General features: G+C 44.4%; 2 protein-coding genes and 1 long non-coding RNA gene across 4 annotated transcripts in view; 1 reads left to right on the plus strand and 2 right to left on the minus strand.

Moving 5' to 3' along the window:
• Positions 1 to 12,303, minus strand: part of amon (prohormone processing protease amontillado) — a 48,795-nt gene extending 36,492 nt beyond the window's left edge. The window contains exons 1-2 of one of the 2 annotated variants that reach the window (XM_031989814.2): positions 12,192 to 12,303; positions 11,290 to 11,789 (exon numbers count right to left, since the gene is read on the minus strand). In XM_031989814.2, coding sequence (XP_031845674.1) covers positions 11,290 to 11,703 — 414 coding nt within the window. In that variant the 5' untranslated portion in view covers positions 11,704 to 11,789; positions 12,192 to 12,303. Of the gene's footprint in view, positions 1 to 11,289; positions 11,850 to 12,191 lie in introns of those variants that run through there. The other variant, XM_031989813.2, reaches the window with a different exon arrangement.
• Positions 11,851 to 16,113, plus strand: part of LOC143174822 (uncharacterized) — a 121,912-nt gene continuing 117,649 nt past the window's right edge. The window contains exon 1 of the long non-coding RNA XR_012999210.1: positions 11,851 to 11,981. This is a non-coding gene — a long non-coding RNA (uncharacterized LOC143174822). The remainder of the gene's footprint in view (positions 11,982 to 16,113) is intronic.
• Positions 12,967 to 15,635, minus strand: LOC116432651 (uncharacterized). The gene is made up of 2 exons (XM_031989815.2): positions 15,150 to 15,635; positions 12,967 to 15,072 (listed from the first exon to the last, which is right to left on the minus strand). Exons 1-2 carry the CDS (start codon positions 15,223 to 15,225, stop codon positions 13,286 to 13,288), a joined length of 1,863 nt encoding a protein of 620 aa, XP_031845675.1. The 5' UTR covers positions 15,226 to 15,635; the 3' UTR covers positions 12,967 to 13,285.

A 16,113-nucleotide genomic window follows, 5' to 3' on the forward strand; every position in this document is an offset into this window, starting at 1 on the left:
TCCGATCTAATTAGGATAATATAAATAACGATACGTCCTTAAACAAAAGCGCTCAGATAGATTAACGAGTAAAATAAATAAAATTGCCACATAAAATAACCCATTGTCATTGAGTCGAAGTGATTGTGGTGGGTCGCAAAGCTAATGTGAACGTCAACGTATAACCAGATCATTTCCACGGAAAGTGAAATATGAAATTCATAATTATTTTCTTTATGAAACAAAATCTTCGATTCTTAAAAGATTCGTTGCACAAACGAGCCAGGTTCAACTCGACTGGATCGAATTTCAACGAGCAAACGATTGAACCGACGGGACAATTATAATCGGATCTAAGCGTATCACGCGGAAGTAAGCAAACGGAGTATGGGGAAGGCTGGTATCGTTTCGACAATCCAATCGAGCCAATTACTGACCGATAAAGTTATCTCTATTATGATGTAGACTGTTATCCGATTAATAACACCGCCACGCGATAGGGCATCGATCGGGCCGAACGGCAGCAGATTAAACGCGCGCGTACTGTTTACCCCTTCCGCGAGCGCGGCTCGCTCGTGCCGTCGAACGGAGCAGGAGATTAAAATCGGGGATAATAAAGTCAGAGGCAATAGACATTGCTTTTCAACTTTTCCCGAACGATTTATTCCATGCCTAGAACCATTAACACTGAAACTACCAGACGAGTCAGAATGGGCCATTTCTGATTCCTTCTTCTTGCAATTATTAAAAAGACAACAGATGTTTCTCTAAAGAATCATCAGAGAAGTTGATTTAACAACACGAAAACCGAATTGTAAATCAATTAACGTCTCGATAGATGCACCCTTTGAATCTCTATAAAGGAGTTTCGAAAAGTCGGTTCAGCTGCTCGGAAGTTTTAGTGCTATCAATATTTCAACCAAATTTCTCTCTCGAAAGGAGTTAATACGGTACGCCGCAAACTGGAATATTACACTGCTCCGAAGGTAGCGATTCAAAACCGCAATTATTTCTACATCGACCTAATGAAGGAATTAGCTTCGGACGACTATCGCCGACCCACGCAGCCGCGAGGTCTCGAACAGAGGAAAAGATCGTTGCGCGAACTTCCGAGCGAGAGCTCTCAACTGCTCTCAACTGCTCTCAACAGCCGCGTCTCCAGTTCCATTCACAGCGGGGGAAAAGAGCAGCGATACTTTCATCCAGGCGTCCCGCCCGGTTGAAAATTATTTTCAAACTCGCCGCTGTTGCTAAGCGTCCCGATTGCTTCCCCGATAGTTCGGTAGAACGCCGCGTTAAAGTTCCGCGGCTTTCGCGAACGTCGCGAGGGAGAACCGGCGGAGAAATCGCACGCGCGAGCGGTTATCGATGTCGGCCAACACGTGACCGCGAGTTACGAGAAATCACGTTGCGACATTGGAATCCAGCCACGCGAGTCACGAACGGTGGTTGTTCGTTTCGTTGCTGATCCCGTGGTGGGATAAATTAAGCGTAATTGCAATTAGCAGTCCTTCGCGCCAGCTTGTACAAAGTTGCGCCGGCATTTCTTGCACTCGCCGTTAGAGGGCTACGAGGTTCGCTCGTCTATCTGCTCGCCGCTACTTGCGCGCGATCGATTAAAGCTTACTATTGACTCCGTGCGAGCAGATTTATCATCGTTGACAGCGTGTCCTGTTCGCCCCGCGACGGTAAGCTCCGCTAATTACCGTTAATTACCGGATAATGCAAACGAACGGCGTTTCCTCTCCGCGACAAGGACGAGTCGGGTGATTCTATGGACGCCGCGGCGACGCTCGGAGCCCTTCCAGCGATATTGTCCTCGAGCCAGAGGCGAACATTTTCCCGGAAAAACTTCGTACATTCCCTGAGCCGCTCTCTTCCCGAGATTGCGTGGAGAAACTGGGGAAAGGATATCGTTCTCCCTTCCTGCTCCCAGCGAATTAAAAGGAAACGACGGAGGAAGCGGGAACGTCTAGAGTGTCCGATCGATCGACCAATGCGGTTCGACAGCCTCTCCGGCGGAAAGGAGGCGGCACGGACCAGCGACGCGAAGGGGAAACTGGAAGTTGACGCTGCTTTATCGTCCAACGTTCTTGGTTCTCTGGGTATCGAGTTCCCGCGCGTATCACGGCGACTTGCGGAAGTATTCTCGCGATCGCTTTTGTAACGAGAAGGTTCGGTGAACTTTCCGCTACAGCTTGCCTCGGGCCTTTCGGGTAAATTTGTTGTCAGTTGAGTTAGTTGTTGACTAACCTGAAGCTGCGGCGTTTATGAAAATTTGGGTTTTCCACCCATGATGAAGTTTTCCACGAAATTGCATTTTGTGATTGGTAAAAGCGTATTGTCCTTTGAAAAAGAGTGAAGACTACGAAGAGTATATTTTTTTTAATTATTTCTACCCACGTCTAGCTGCAGTTATATTAGTTTCGAAAGTTCATGGAGTTCGGGAGACCCAATCTCGCAGGTCGACGTTCAAACTGACTCGCAGCCGTCAATTGTCCGAACAAATCGATTGTTCCAGAAGCAATGACGCCCTGAAAGCGGAGCGAGTGCACTCTGCTACGATACGACGGCGATAGTTTCGAATTCCAATAGATGGGACGCGGATAAACATAAAATGTCCCCGCCGAGATAGCTGGGAAGGAATTTTCTCATTTCGCGGAGGCAGAGTGATGCTTCAGCGCAGTTGCCCCGTGGCTCGATACACTATAAAACCGAATCTTCGATGTCGGGGCTTCATTGACATTCGACAGAGGAGGGGAGGGACCGACGGGAAAATTGCGGAACGCGTTCCCCGATGCTTGACGGTCTTCCATAATTGTTGTCCGTGTTATTAATAAAACCCGACGACTCTTTTTCCCGAGAGCGGACGGATTATTAAAACGTGATGAGGAACGGATTCTATCTAGACCGCAATGAAAAGAGGATTTTACGCTTCCGTGGCGTTATATAACGCACCGAAGGTGTATAAATATGAGAAACAGTTCCATTGAACTCTGAAGCTTAAATTGAAGAAATGTTAAATATTCATAAAAATTTTACTCGGTATCGTTGGTCTCGATAAATATGATATAAATGCGGACACCTACGATCTACCCGTCACCGGTCTAATGAAAGTGTAATCTCCAAGAACGGTGATCCACCTGATCATCCTACGTATTCAGAGGATGATTCTATTTCAACGACGAGCACGATCGCAAAATCGATAGATTTAACCTTTTGTGCTTGACGTGGGACGTCGTATAGAGGGATCTTCCGGTGACGTAGATGTCTTTGAACCCCCCGGCCGACGATGAAACGTTTTTTTACGGCGACGAGACGACGCACCGGCCGAATGACGTCGTGAAAACAACGAGAGATACAGATATCCACGCGAACAATAGGCCTTGTCGTGCAATTATACACCGTTTCGGACGGGACACGGTATATTCGTCGAGGCCACGGCCATCGTTTAATTAATCTCGATGAAATTTATTCGGGTCACCGATTCCCCCCGGTTCCCAACGAGCCGTTCCGTCAGTTTGCGCTCGTGAAAGGCTATGATCGATGAACATTCAAGCGTATCGACGGAGTGTTCTTCAGCCATCGGTTATTCGTTTATTAAAACAATATCGATAATAATTCCATTCGGGCGGGAGGACCGTTTAAAACGCGAAAACAACGACTGGGCTGCTGAAATTCGCAGTGCTTCGGGTGAAATCGAGTGGAGACCAGATGCAACGGTTCGTGATCAGACCTCTACATTTCCATTTTGATTTCATAACTCGCTGAACGAAGAACCGTGTAGAGGTTCAAGAGATTCGATCGTCGAATGATCTTTTTTGGGACGAATGGAACTAACGCGACTAAAGGATATTTCGAACAAATCGAATGCCCTCGAATTTCGCAGGCTATTCTATCATTAACTCTTATTCGAGTCTCACTATAATAAATATACGAAGAAACCGACAGAAATCTATTCTTCCAATTTTCCTAAGAATCACAGATGAACCATATAAAAGTCTCGGTAGTTCCAGCTTGAGATCTGCGTACTAGACGACTTAAGTAACCTCCGACAACATGGCCAGCGGCACCCGGCAGCCGTACACGTCTGGTCTATCGATCAAAACTAAACGGAAAATAGCAAAGTGGCCTCTTTGACTCCGGTATCCGCTTTGTCTCTCGAAGCATGCCTCCGCCCGGCAAACTATCCCTTAATCCAGTTTGACTTGGGGCTACACGTGTCGCGTAATCCAATTAGCAAGCGCCCACCCGAGTGCGTAACACCAAGCGCAACATCACGGTGTCTACGTGTGCCCGTGTACACGCGCGGTTCGCGCGTGTTGGCGCGTATGCGACGGTATAAACACGAGTGCGCAGGTTTATTGTCCTCTCCCCTCTTCCCGGCGATCGCATGTAAATGCAACTCGCTGACGTAGCCGGGGCGCGTGGCGCGATTCGGGGCACCGTTGCGAACGCCCGATAAAACAATTCTTTTCCCATTATGCCGGCAATTAAACCGCGGCCTGCTCGAGGAGGACCAGTGCTTCGCTCGCGCGCGGCATGTCAGGAACACCGACGCCATCGCTGGTTCTTTTGTTTCCATCGGAACAGTCCACGGACGCAATCTACGTTCCCGGCAATGGGAGAATTATCGTTCGCGGAGCTCGGGGATTGCGTTCGAAGAGAAAGAACAGAGGAAATTCGCATGTAACGATGTCGGTTGCAGTCGAACCAAATAAATTTTCTTCCCGGGCGAATGTTCGGAGACTTCAGGATTAAATTGAACGAAACCGAAGAACTCGATAGCTCGAGTAGAACGATTCCGACGATTGTCGGACCAGACCGTCCCTCCGCGACACGGTTTCTCAGGTATTCCTAGTGTCTCTATCAAACATGGTAACGGAGTATCCGCGGCGGAACTCGTTGCACATTGTGATGCATAGAAATTGCAACATCGGGAGCACGTGAATTAATGAATGCGAAGTTACTCGGCGCCTGCGAGGTGCAAACTCGACATTAAATATCTATTCAACGGTTGTTCTGGTCGGATGCCTCTGTCGATCGTTCGCTACGTAATGCAAATGCCTCTAAACGATTATTTAATGTATTTGCATTAGTCCCGGCGGGATAAAATTTTTATGAACAGCGGAGGGCGGTGTAGAAACACGGTCGGAGCATTATCGAGACGGAGGGGACATCGATTCCGTGGGTTCCCGGCACTTGCATGCAAAAAGGCGGTCAGAGAAAAATCTACATAGTCGATGCATACCCACGGAACCGTAATAAACGCGGGCTTCGACGGTGCAACGCTGTTGCACACAGTTGCTCGCCCACGAATATCACGGAAAAGCGCATTCGCGGTACAGTCTCGACTGACAGGTTATTTTAGTAACAGTGCATTTACATTTGTCGGGCTTCGACGGGTTTTGACGTTCTAGTTGCACGAACAAAGTGTAATATTGGAAATGATTAAAATTGTGGGGATCAAATGGAATTGATGAAATCAAGGGAAACCTGAGGCAGTCTCTACAGTGAGTCTTACCGAGACTATCAATTACATAATTTAAGAACATACTATTCTCGTCCGGCACACCAAGAAATGAGAGGGCGGGTATCGCAAACCGCTGTTTCGAGGATTAAAATAAACCTGTGATAAGTATTCAGGTGAATAAACCTTCATGCGGGCAACGCGAACCTGAAAAGTTCAACGTTGATCGGTATCTAACGAAAACGTAGGATCTAACTTTAGAAATGAAGATGAACGGAGAGTGAAAAGCTACGCGGTAGACGCAGACCAGTTCAATTAACCGTTTGAACACGAATATTGTCTGCGTCTGTCCTATCTCATTTTTCTCAGAGCCAACGCAACCCATCGGGGTTAAGAGCTCGGATCTCCCAGGCACATGTAGGTTACACAACTGCGAAAACATATGGTGTTTTCAACATGGCCTCGGTGAAGTTTACCAACACGCAGAGGAAGGCTGCCTGCGTAACCGCAACATTCCGATCGATCGACCTATTTAACATGATTATTTTCACGCGGCTTCTCCCGTCTAATCTTTTTATTGTTTACGGGCGGCCGTGTCGTTCCCCGTCCCACGTTAGACGAAAATCCCCCGTGTCCCGTCGACGACGGCATTTTCCACGGAGATCGCGGCCCGTTACGCGATCCATCGATCCGCGGACCGCCATCAACCTCAATTCTGCCTTCGTTTTACCCCTTTTCTCCTTTATTCCTCCCTTATTCCCGAAGAACCGTCGTCGCCGACTGACAGTTCCAATCGGTCGTTCCCGCGAGCAATCGCAGCGATAATCGGAGCCTCGCGTCACACGGGCGATTAGTTGCGTGAGACAACGCCGGATACAGCGAAACAACGTCACCGGCATTGTAAATATGGCGGGGATCAGTTCCAACAGGTGACTAGATAAATTACATCTGCCACGGGGCCGGACGCTTCTTCAAACGACCAAGCGCCGCTGAAAATACCCGTATCCTCTTCGCCGTGGACGGAAATCGCAATTTTCTACGAAATTCTGCCCGGTCCTGCTAATGACAGCCGTAATATCGATCACGGGGAACTGCGAGAGATTCCCCCTACACGCTTTTCGACTTCCTTTTACTTAGCCACGACCCGAGGATCCCTTCATGCTTCCAACCAATTTATTCGATAACTCACCGAGATCTCGACGTGAAGTTTCCGTACGGCTGAGCCTGGAGGTCTCTTTCGGAAGCGTTTTCACTAAGTTATCGATCCTTGGTAACGGACTATTCCTTCAAGGGTCGCGAGATTATTCCCCTTCGCGATTTTATTGGATCCGGGTTAGCTGTGAATTATATCTAGGTTAAGACTAGATCCACGTTAGCCAATCTGGGTCAATGTTTCACAGATAAGAGTTCTCGCGTATTTAATTGAATGCAATAATACTCGTGAGAAGTCGGACCGCGGAACTGGTCTCTCCTAAAGTAGCTTAGCCCCAGTTGAAGGCTTAATATCTTTGTCTACCACCGAGCATGTCGAAGATCAATGGGAAACATCTAAGAATTCTTTTGTTCTTTTAAATTATCATAATCTCTCGTGATTGTGTCCGTCCGCTTTTCTCAGAGCGAACGGAACCAGAATCCTCTGAAGGTTCTTCAAGTTCTTCGCTCAAGGAGATCGGAGAGAACACCGAACGAACGTACAATGGAATATTTGACGATTATTATTAGCGGATCGCGATTGTTCCCGACGGCGTGGGCGGCGACGACGGACATTCGACGAATCCGAGCATCCGAAGAGACAGCTGGAGGAACCGGACGGAATTACAAAATAATCCGGCAACGGAGACCCGTAACAAGTAGCATTAGTGTAACAGTAGACTAAAGGATGGCGAAGCTTCGCCTGGTAATTCCGCAAATGCATTATTGAAACGCAGACGAGGCGAGCGTAACACGAAACGTGTTTACGTTCGATATCCGGGGGTCCGCAGCTTTATTTTCTTTATCTCGGTGCTTTCGAGCCTCGTTTCCTCGCCTCCATTCCGCCCCGGACTCACGTGAATTCTCTTATCGCTCCGTCACTCTGTAATCTTAACGATACTCCGTCCTACCTCCAAGGACTCTGAACTACTTCCACTTTAATTGAATAGCAAGATACGTGTGTCAGGTCAGAGGATCAAGAAGGTTATTAGACACACAAGAATGTCTCAGTACTTCAATGAAAGAGGAAAAGATAATCTTCTGATGCCATTAGCGAGGACAGGAGAAAGGATATAAATGTAAGTTGCTCGTAGAAGAAACTGACAACGGCTTGTGGTTCGCTGTACCCATCACACCAATAAAAAGAAACCACCCCGAAAGTCGCAATAGGCAATTGCGACGATTTATCACAGGAAACAGTCCCGTCTCGCGCTGTTCAAGCTTGCGCACGCTCGAGGACCATTTCTTAACCCCTTGCCACATAACGAAGAACGAGACTCGTGAATACTTTAAATTCGATTTAATTGAAATCAATATTATTAGTCGAAGTTCGAAACTGTTATTCTATTACCAATATTTCGGCTTCGAAGAAAGTGCACGCTCTTAATAAACAAACAATTTCCAGGCGTGTTTGAATCTAATACAATCGTTAACTACTTAACGAGTTTGACTCGTGATTAAAGATTTTGGACCAAACATAAATATCACGAGTGTGACACGAGGTGACAACACGAGTGAGATATCGGTCGCCACAATTACAGCCCGGACTTTGCCCAATTAAATGGTACGGCAAGGGGTTGAGCACCGAGGAAGACATCGATATCTCGCGCCGATCTCAGAAAGTGTTTGAATCGTAACAAGGGGACAGAAGTATTTACCCCGTTTGTCAATGCGGGAGATAGCAACCGGCGCTGTCCCTTTAAAAACTACTTTAACGAGGGCGATGCGATCGCGAGCGACAACTTCGCCGTGCCACCGAGAGTTCCCTTATCGTCCGGCGAACCGTAAATCATCCTCTTCGAACCACGAGGCTGACTCGCTCATTAGCGTTGAACGTTTACCTCCCACTTTCCACACGGAAAATTCTAATCTCCGCTAAAATTCTTTATTCCCGACATCGAGGGGGAGAGAGAGGGAGAATGAATTTTGTCTCCACGGAAGGCTTTCCTAATTCGATTTAGTGCACAGGTGGGCGGGCAATTAAAATTCGAATAAAATTATCGACGAACGTTAATGTTTATGGGACTTGCTCTTCGAAAGGTAGTCGACCTTTTCGAACCTTTCAGAACGTTCCGAAGAACTTGGATATACACGGAGAGATTTATTCAGAGAAGTTTGCGTCATTTTAATTGAAAGCGAAGGAACGCGTGGTAGAACGCGTACGAACAGAGGACGAGTGGAAAGTTATTTATATAACCCGAGGACCGCGATTTATATAACTGTATAAAATGGAATATTCTTCTCTGGCAGATACTCCGTATCGTTTTACAGAATGAACCAACAGCGCATACGATGTTGTTGAAACGACGAGCGTTATTCGTGGCATGTAGGCGTCGGTCCAAGCCGCGTTTGTACTACTGTTGCGTCGGCTGACCACAGATCGACGCTTTCCACTTCCACCGAAGCACGTTACAACTAACGATTTCGACAACTATTCGAACCCACGTTCGCAGAAATCTGTATTCCCGCTGGACTTTACGAAATCTAGTCAGGGAACATCGAAAGCGAAGAAAAACATGCGCGTTCGTACCTTGAAAAAAGCGTCCGAGAAGTCGCTGGCGATTCTAAATAAAGAGACAGAACACTTATGATTTCCGCAGCGTATTTGCGGCGTGGGTACGACTGTTTCGAGCACGTTTCCGCGATAATGCGGGTGTTCGTGACAACAACGGGCGGGGAACCAATGCGTCGGCCCCGTTAGATCGCGCACGGCCGCGGCGAATATCGGTCGTTCATGTGGTGAACCGATAACGAGTTCCCGGTTGATATAAATCAACGGGTGAAGTGGAGCAAGGATGAATGTGACGCCGGTACAGATTTTACCGTTGCTGCGCGAGCAATTTGTCAATGTTTCTCCCGGCGGGATTCGGCACACGATTGGTACCAACCCGAGCGAACCACGGTGTCGCGGCGGCGCGGCGCTTCGCAGGTAACCCGGTGAAGCTGGAGTATTCCTCTCAAGGAACACGCCGTCGCGCATGAATATCGCGACACGACGGGCCCATGCATAATTCAAAAAACTCGGGGCAGCTACAAACTCGATATTAAATGTTTAATAAAGCGCTGGTTCGAAGACGTTGCCCGACATTTTAAAATTTGCCTTCTAGCTACCGATAATAATCGGTCGTCCGACTACTTGGGGAGTAAATTATCTCCCTCGACACTGAAACAATTCGTTCTTGAAGCGATTAACGATGCTAATTGTAACAGAAAGTTATTCACTGTCTATTATATCATCCTATAAAATTCATTCGTATCTCTTCCTTTTCAATAATAAACAGCATCCACCGTCAAAAGAATAAAATAAAGAGACAATTCAGTCTACAATGCAATAAACTGCGAAGCTTTTCATCCTACTCTATTTTAATTCCCCAGCGCGTCGCTTGTAGACCGCATTATGCCCTACATTAAACCGCGTACACCGAAATTCATTTAATTAAAGCCCGACCGAATGCTGAACCGACCCGGACCCAACGAACGGCGCGTAAACACTCGTGTTTCCCAGCGAGCGCTTTTTTCCATCCTCGGACGAGCTTATCGATCGACCGACAAAGATTTCATTCTCATCCCGGCATATTCACCCCGTCCGCGCCCCACGCCGCACTCTGTTTCACCCCTGATAAGCAATTTCCTCGGTGCGACCGCAACGCGTACGTGCTACGCTTAGCGATATGTGTCAGTGTCAGGAGATCTCGTGCTGTGACCGACAGTACCGCGGAGAAGGAAAGCCCGCAGGAAACTCGCGACAGGCTCTTTGCCGATCAATTTCTCGTGGTTTCGATAGCCTCGCGCGCTGGCTGCCGATCAACAGGGCCGACATACCCTCCCATTCGACCAAGACAATGGGAAACAATGGGCGACGGTGCAATTCTTCCGGCAGCAACAAGATCGCCAGACTGTTGATCCTTGCGCGGCGACAGCATACGCGTGCAGTCGCACGATCAAATCATTAGCTTGCTAAACACAATGTTTACGTTGGATATTTGAATCCACGTAAAACGAATTACTTCAATCTCATTTACTTCCACTCGTTAGTCATGCAACTTCGTTCACGTTAATACGAGGTTCAAATATTAGCGAAATATAGTTATTCATTGCAAGCCTAACTAGCGTAAGCTGACGTTTCTCGAAGACCCGAAGATCATCAGAATGACTCGTTCAACAGACTCCTCGATCTCGGTATCAAGTCTGTTTCAAGATCCAGATCGATCGCCCTACTTCGCTACACGTAACACCCTACCGATTACCATCAGACATTTTGTTCCGGCTAATTGATAAATCATCGCCGACGCTCGAATCTAATCGGCTCTCGTCCGATAAGCGATAAGATCGAAGATCCTATCGCGATATCAGATCCCCCTAATTTATTCCAAAGGGATCTGCGCTTTTCAAGCGATTCTGAAATCAATCTGTAATCGATCGATTGCAACGAACCAACGAATGATCTCAATGATCCAATCGTTACTTGGAATATCATAGCAGAGAAATTTGTTAGGCTGTTTTTCTAGTGTGACGCGTTCATCGATAGGCCTATTAATATGCCTCCGATAGTCGAAGCGTTAATCGACTTCCCGTGCGAGGGGTGGCAGAGGAAGGACGCCTATTGGCGCGAAAGCGGAAAGGAAAAATAGCTGTACGTCTCGACTCACCGGTCCCAGATTGATGAACCCGTTCCTGGCGGCCACGCGATCGGCGATGTGCCTCTCCGCGGGCTGCCGCATCTTCACGAGGAACGTATTGGTGAAGACCTCGGCGTTGGAGCCGGCGGCGAGGAACGCGATCACCGCGAGTAACATAGTGACGGGCCGGCGACGTGCGCTGACGTATCTCGCATTCGCGGTCACTGGATTCGTTGTACGCGAGGCCACCGCGATCTTCAACCCGCGAAACGCCTCTCGCCCCTCCGTGCAGCAAGGGTGGAACGATGATTTTCCGACGGGATTGGTAGCGACGCTGCTGGCGCTAGCGACGATGTCCGTCTGACTGATGCTGGAGTCGCGCGAGTCGACGTACGAGGCAAACAAGTCGCGCGCACCGATGCAAACGACACGTGCTCTCCCCATACTTGTCACTGGCCGACTGTCCTCGCTTCTTCTCTCGATCGAGCTTCTCCGCCAATCAAAGCTTACCGTGCTCGCCCCCACTCTCCCTTGAATCGGCGCGCATGCGCGAGAAACGCTTCCGTGAACTTGCGCGATCGTTAGTCGTGCAGAAACTGATCGAAGTGGCGCGTGTTCTTTGCCCGCGAAGTTCTCTCTCGCACGGAATAACGACGGACACGGAAGTTTCACTCGACGATAAGCTCCGCTTCCGGTTCCACGTTGCGGATACACGTCCGGAGGTTCCGTATTAATTCTATCATTCTATAAACGATCATTTCGTTCGCGCGTGCGAACCCTTAACCTCATTTGCCGTGCCCGCCGTGCGCAGACGCGTTGCGCACACGTACGTACGAGGGGAATAGATTATTACGGTTACCGGCTCGCGGTGCGAAATTTCTGTGCTCGTTATTCTGTGCTGCGAGCATGTTTCTAAGGAGAATATTTCTTACCAATTTCCGGCCGAGAGTCCGTTATGCGCGGATACCAAACGCGCCACGCCGCGCCACGGTCTGACGTCACATGGTGTATCGATTGAAAATTGTGCTGGTGAACGTAATGGCGTTAAACATGCGCGGTGAATTGTTTCGCTGGTGTTCGCGCAATGTACCATAACCATTTCGTGTTTGAATATACTTGTTTGGATAGATTTGCTCGCATCGTTCGTATTGTTAGGGGTGTTTATATTGGTACTTGGAAAGTTATTTCATTGTTTCGTCGGACGTTCGCGTCTGACGGACGGTAGTTTTTGAGCGCAGTAGTAGTAACGTGGGATTAGTCAGACGTAGATACATACTATATCCTTGGTTCTTGATAATAGTATTTTATTTAGGAAATTTATGGGTTTTTCTTATGGAATTGAGACTCTGCGAATCTGTGACGTTCGATATTGATTTGGATACGAGATTCATAGGGTATAGTGAATAAAGCGCGTTGACACTCAGGAAGGATTCCGGTCGCAGTAGTATATATGTAACTAAGTCGGGCAATAGGAGAGTACCACGATATAAATATATGAGACTCCCGTAATAGGACTGTAATTAGAGATGGCATAGCAGATTAACTATAGCGTAACAACTAATATATTTGATATATTTATTGATAAAATACTATATATGTGTCTGATACATACATAGTATTTTAATGTTATACAAAGCCTTATAATTACTTATGTAAATCTATTAAATCCGTTTTGTGTTAAGGCACAAAATTATTAGGTTTAACAGATTACAATCAAATAAATATATTTATTATTATATGATTCTTATAATTCATCGATCAATTCTGCAAAACAAATGTAGCTTTCCTAACAGTTATGGAACAAAAAACTATAAATACAAGAACATTTAAAAAGTGTTAACATGATTTCTAACAATATTTAAAATACAAATATATTGTTTACGAAATATCTCACAACTTTAACCATTTATTTCAATATAATAGACGGCTTCAATGACAGAAATACTGGAAAGGCACACTGATAGTTGTAGATAAAAACGCTGCTTTTATGGAAACTGATCTTACAGATTAATTTCATACAAGACCATCACCTTTTTACACATTTCTTCACTGGAGCCTCTGACGAAGTAGTACATGATAATGAACCTTGTAGTAATTTCCTTTTCGCCTCTAATCTCATCTTTGCTTCTAGACGCTTTCTTTCTATCTCTTCAGGAGTGCACTGTACAGACTGAGTTGCTTTAGAAGTTTCTCTTATGCTGCTTAAATTACTAGTAGATTTGTATTTAACAATGCTATTTCCAGCGTTTTTTTCTCCCAGTCCGTTCAATGTACAGACACTTCTTCCTCCACTATTTGATGGGAGATTATTACTGTCATACAATTGTCGATTTTTTGTAATGGGAAAACTAGTACTTACTGATGAACCGTGTGTATTAGATTGAGAACGTTTATCAGAGGGTACAGCTGGTTTATTAGTTTTATTAATTACATTAGAATTTCTGCCTTGATACAAATATTGATCAGACAAACTTTTTGTTTTAAAAAATTTTCTATTTTCCAAAGCAGTGTTTCCAGTTAATGATTTTTGTATTGTTTCTCTACGATTTGCAGCTGTAATCTCTGCAAAATCGTCAATAATAAGTTTAGAATTTTCATAGTTATTAGACTTATTAGGCACTGAACCAGTGTTTAAACGTTTTGGAACACAATTGTTTGGAGGTTTCATATTTTGTATTATATTAGAAGTAGTTTGTCTAGAAGTTTTCTTAGAACAATTTAAATTACAATCCGTATTTGAACCACTGAAATCATATTCTGTTGATTTAGACAATAATTTATCATCCTCTATACAAGTAGCTAAACAATCGTCAAACGAATCATCCGGAAAAACGGAAAAATCTTTTGTTTGTAACATACGTTCCGCATTTGGAGCATTTATAACATTATTGTTTAAAAGAGATTTTTGTCTACTAGTATCTTTGGAACTGGAAATTGAACTATTTGAACTTGTTTTACTTGAATTGTTGGAGTATGTTTTCAAGGGGGCATTCATGTTAACTGATGAGGAACTTTTAGACATTCTAGAATTTTTAAAACTCACAACTGAGTTACTAGATGTTGTTGAGTATTGTATTCCTTTTTCTAAGGAAGACATTTCCACCTCTTCCTCTTCATTCACAATAGATAACTCCATAGCATTTCCTTTACTCTTATTTATCTTGAATTTTTCTTCAACTTCTTGACTACACTTTTCCATTGTACCATCTTCAATAGAGTCATCAAATAGGTCCTCAATATTAATATTCTTTTTATCATTATTATTAACAGTCATAGTTTTTACCATATGTTTATCATTGTTCATATCTACTTCTAACACTTCCAACACGTCTTCATTATTTTCACTGTCTAATTCTATTAACAATTTACTTTGTTGTTCAGCTTGTACATCATTATTTTCTTGCAAGCTTTTCATCTTCTCTGTTAGAGCTTTCAGTTCGGCAGTAAATTTCCCAATGCTTTCTATGTTCTGCATTCTCATCTGTTTCCTTTTAAGTGGTTTTTGCAGTAGAGGAGAATTGGAGTTTCGTTTCTTTTGCAATTGTTTTGTTCTCTTAGGAGTTTCTATTAGATTAGTCTGTGGCTTAGAACTTTTCGTTGTAGGCACTTGCCAGTCCCATGCAACTTCATTTCCATCTTGTGTACAAGGCAGTGAAATTGGGCTGCAATGATAGTCAAGTTCAGGGGAATCCTCTATATCAAATGCATAACCCTTTTTACTAATTGGAGTACTATGTCCAGAAAAACGTGATTCTGAAGTAGTTTTAAGTGGATCAACTTCTGTGTCAGACTTCTTACGTTTTTCAACTGGAGCTGAAACATTCAATTTGTACATATCTTTATTTATATACATTATACTATTTCCTACATAACAAAATTAAATTTCTTACCTTCCCCGATATTGTCAGTCTTCTTATTCCCATATTGTATACTGCATTTCATTCCGGACTTACTATGTATACTCATAATTCTCACAAAATTCTATTTCACGATTAATAAACAAACAGGCACTGTTTAAAGGCTAAGCATAAATGAATTCGCCACATATCCTTTGGGCTTACAGAAATCACAGAGCGGGCTAACCCCGCAAGAGGTTTGTAGCTATAATATATATGTCTTCTCTATATCTTTCCCTTTAAATTTGTATATACACAGTAGCTTATATCTTTTCATATGTTTCACGATAACAAAATCGAAGGTACATGTAATAAGTACACAACTTCAGAACCCAATTAAATTTCACACCGGTGCACAAAATACACAGATGTTCCTTTCACTTTGGGAAACCAAAAGTAACTAGTCGGACAAGATATATATAACTAGTGATCTCTTTTAATGATGGTAACTTCAGTATCAAAGTCAGCATTGTTTCACCAGGGTTTTTAGCTTTTACTTATTGATATCACTTAAAAATATTTAAGTTATTCTATATAATTATAAAAGGAACATTCTATGAATCTACATTTTCCACATTCAAGCATTTGTAATTTGTACAAACACCGAACAGATGGCGATGTAATTCAATGGTGATCTGTTGATCACGTTTAACTACCAGTTTCAGCTTTTTAGCACGGATGGCGCCCCTAGTCAAAATACAATTTCCACTGAAGGTGATACTTACCGTTATTTGCATTATACTTTATGGCCAAAAAGGCAAGAACATTTTTCTGATACTTGAGGAATAAATGTAGTATATCAAAAGATAATATATCTAATTTATCCGAAAGTTATAGTAACTTTTACAAACAGATTACTGTACTTCTTTAACTATATCAAAACTGTTATATGTTACTAATATATCAAAGTAAATATCAATGTTTATTTATTGTATATTCGTTTAAAATACTATATTTC

This window comes from Nomia melanderi, chromosome 8, assembly GCF_051020985.1.
Source record: "Nomia melanderi isolate GNS246 chromosome 8, iyNomMela1, whole genome shotgun sequence".
NCBI classification, from domain to species: Eukaryota; Metazoa; Arthropoda; class Insecta; order Hymenoptera; family Halictidae; genus Nomia; species Nomia melanderi.

Coding starts and splice junctions, on each gene's coding strand:
- LOC116432651 (XM_031989815.2), bottom strand. CDS start 15,225: ATGAGTATACATAGTAAGTCCGGAATGAAATGCAGTATACAATATGGG. Junction 15,073..15,149: donor GACTGACAATATCGGGGAAG/GTAAGAAATTTA, acceptor TGAATGTTTCAG/CTCCAGTTGAAAAACGTAAG.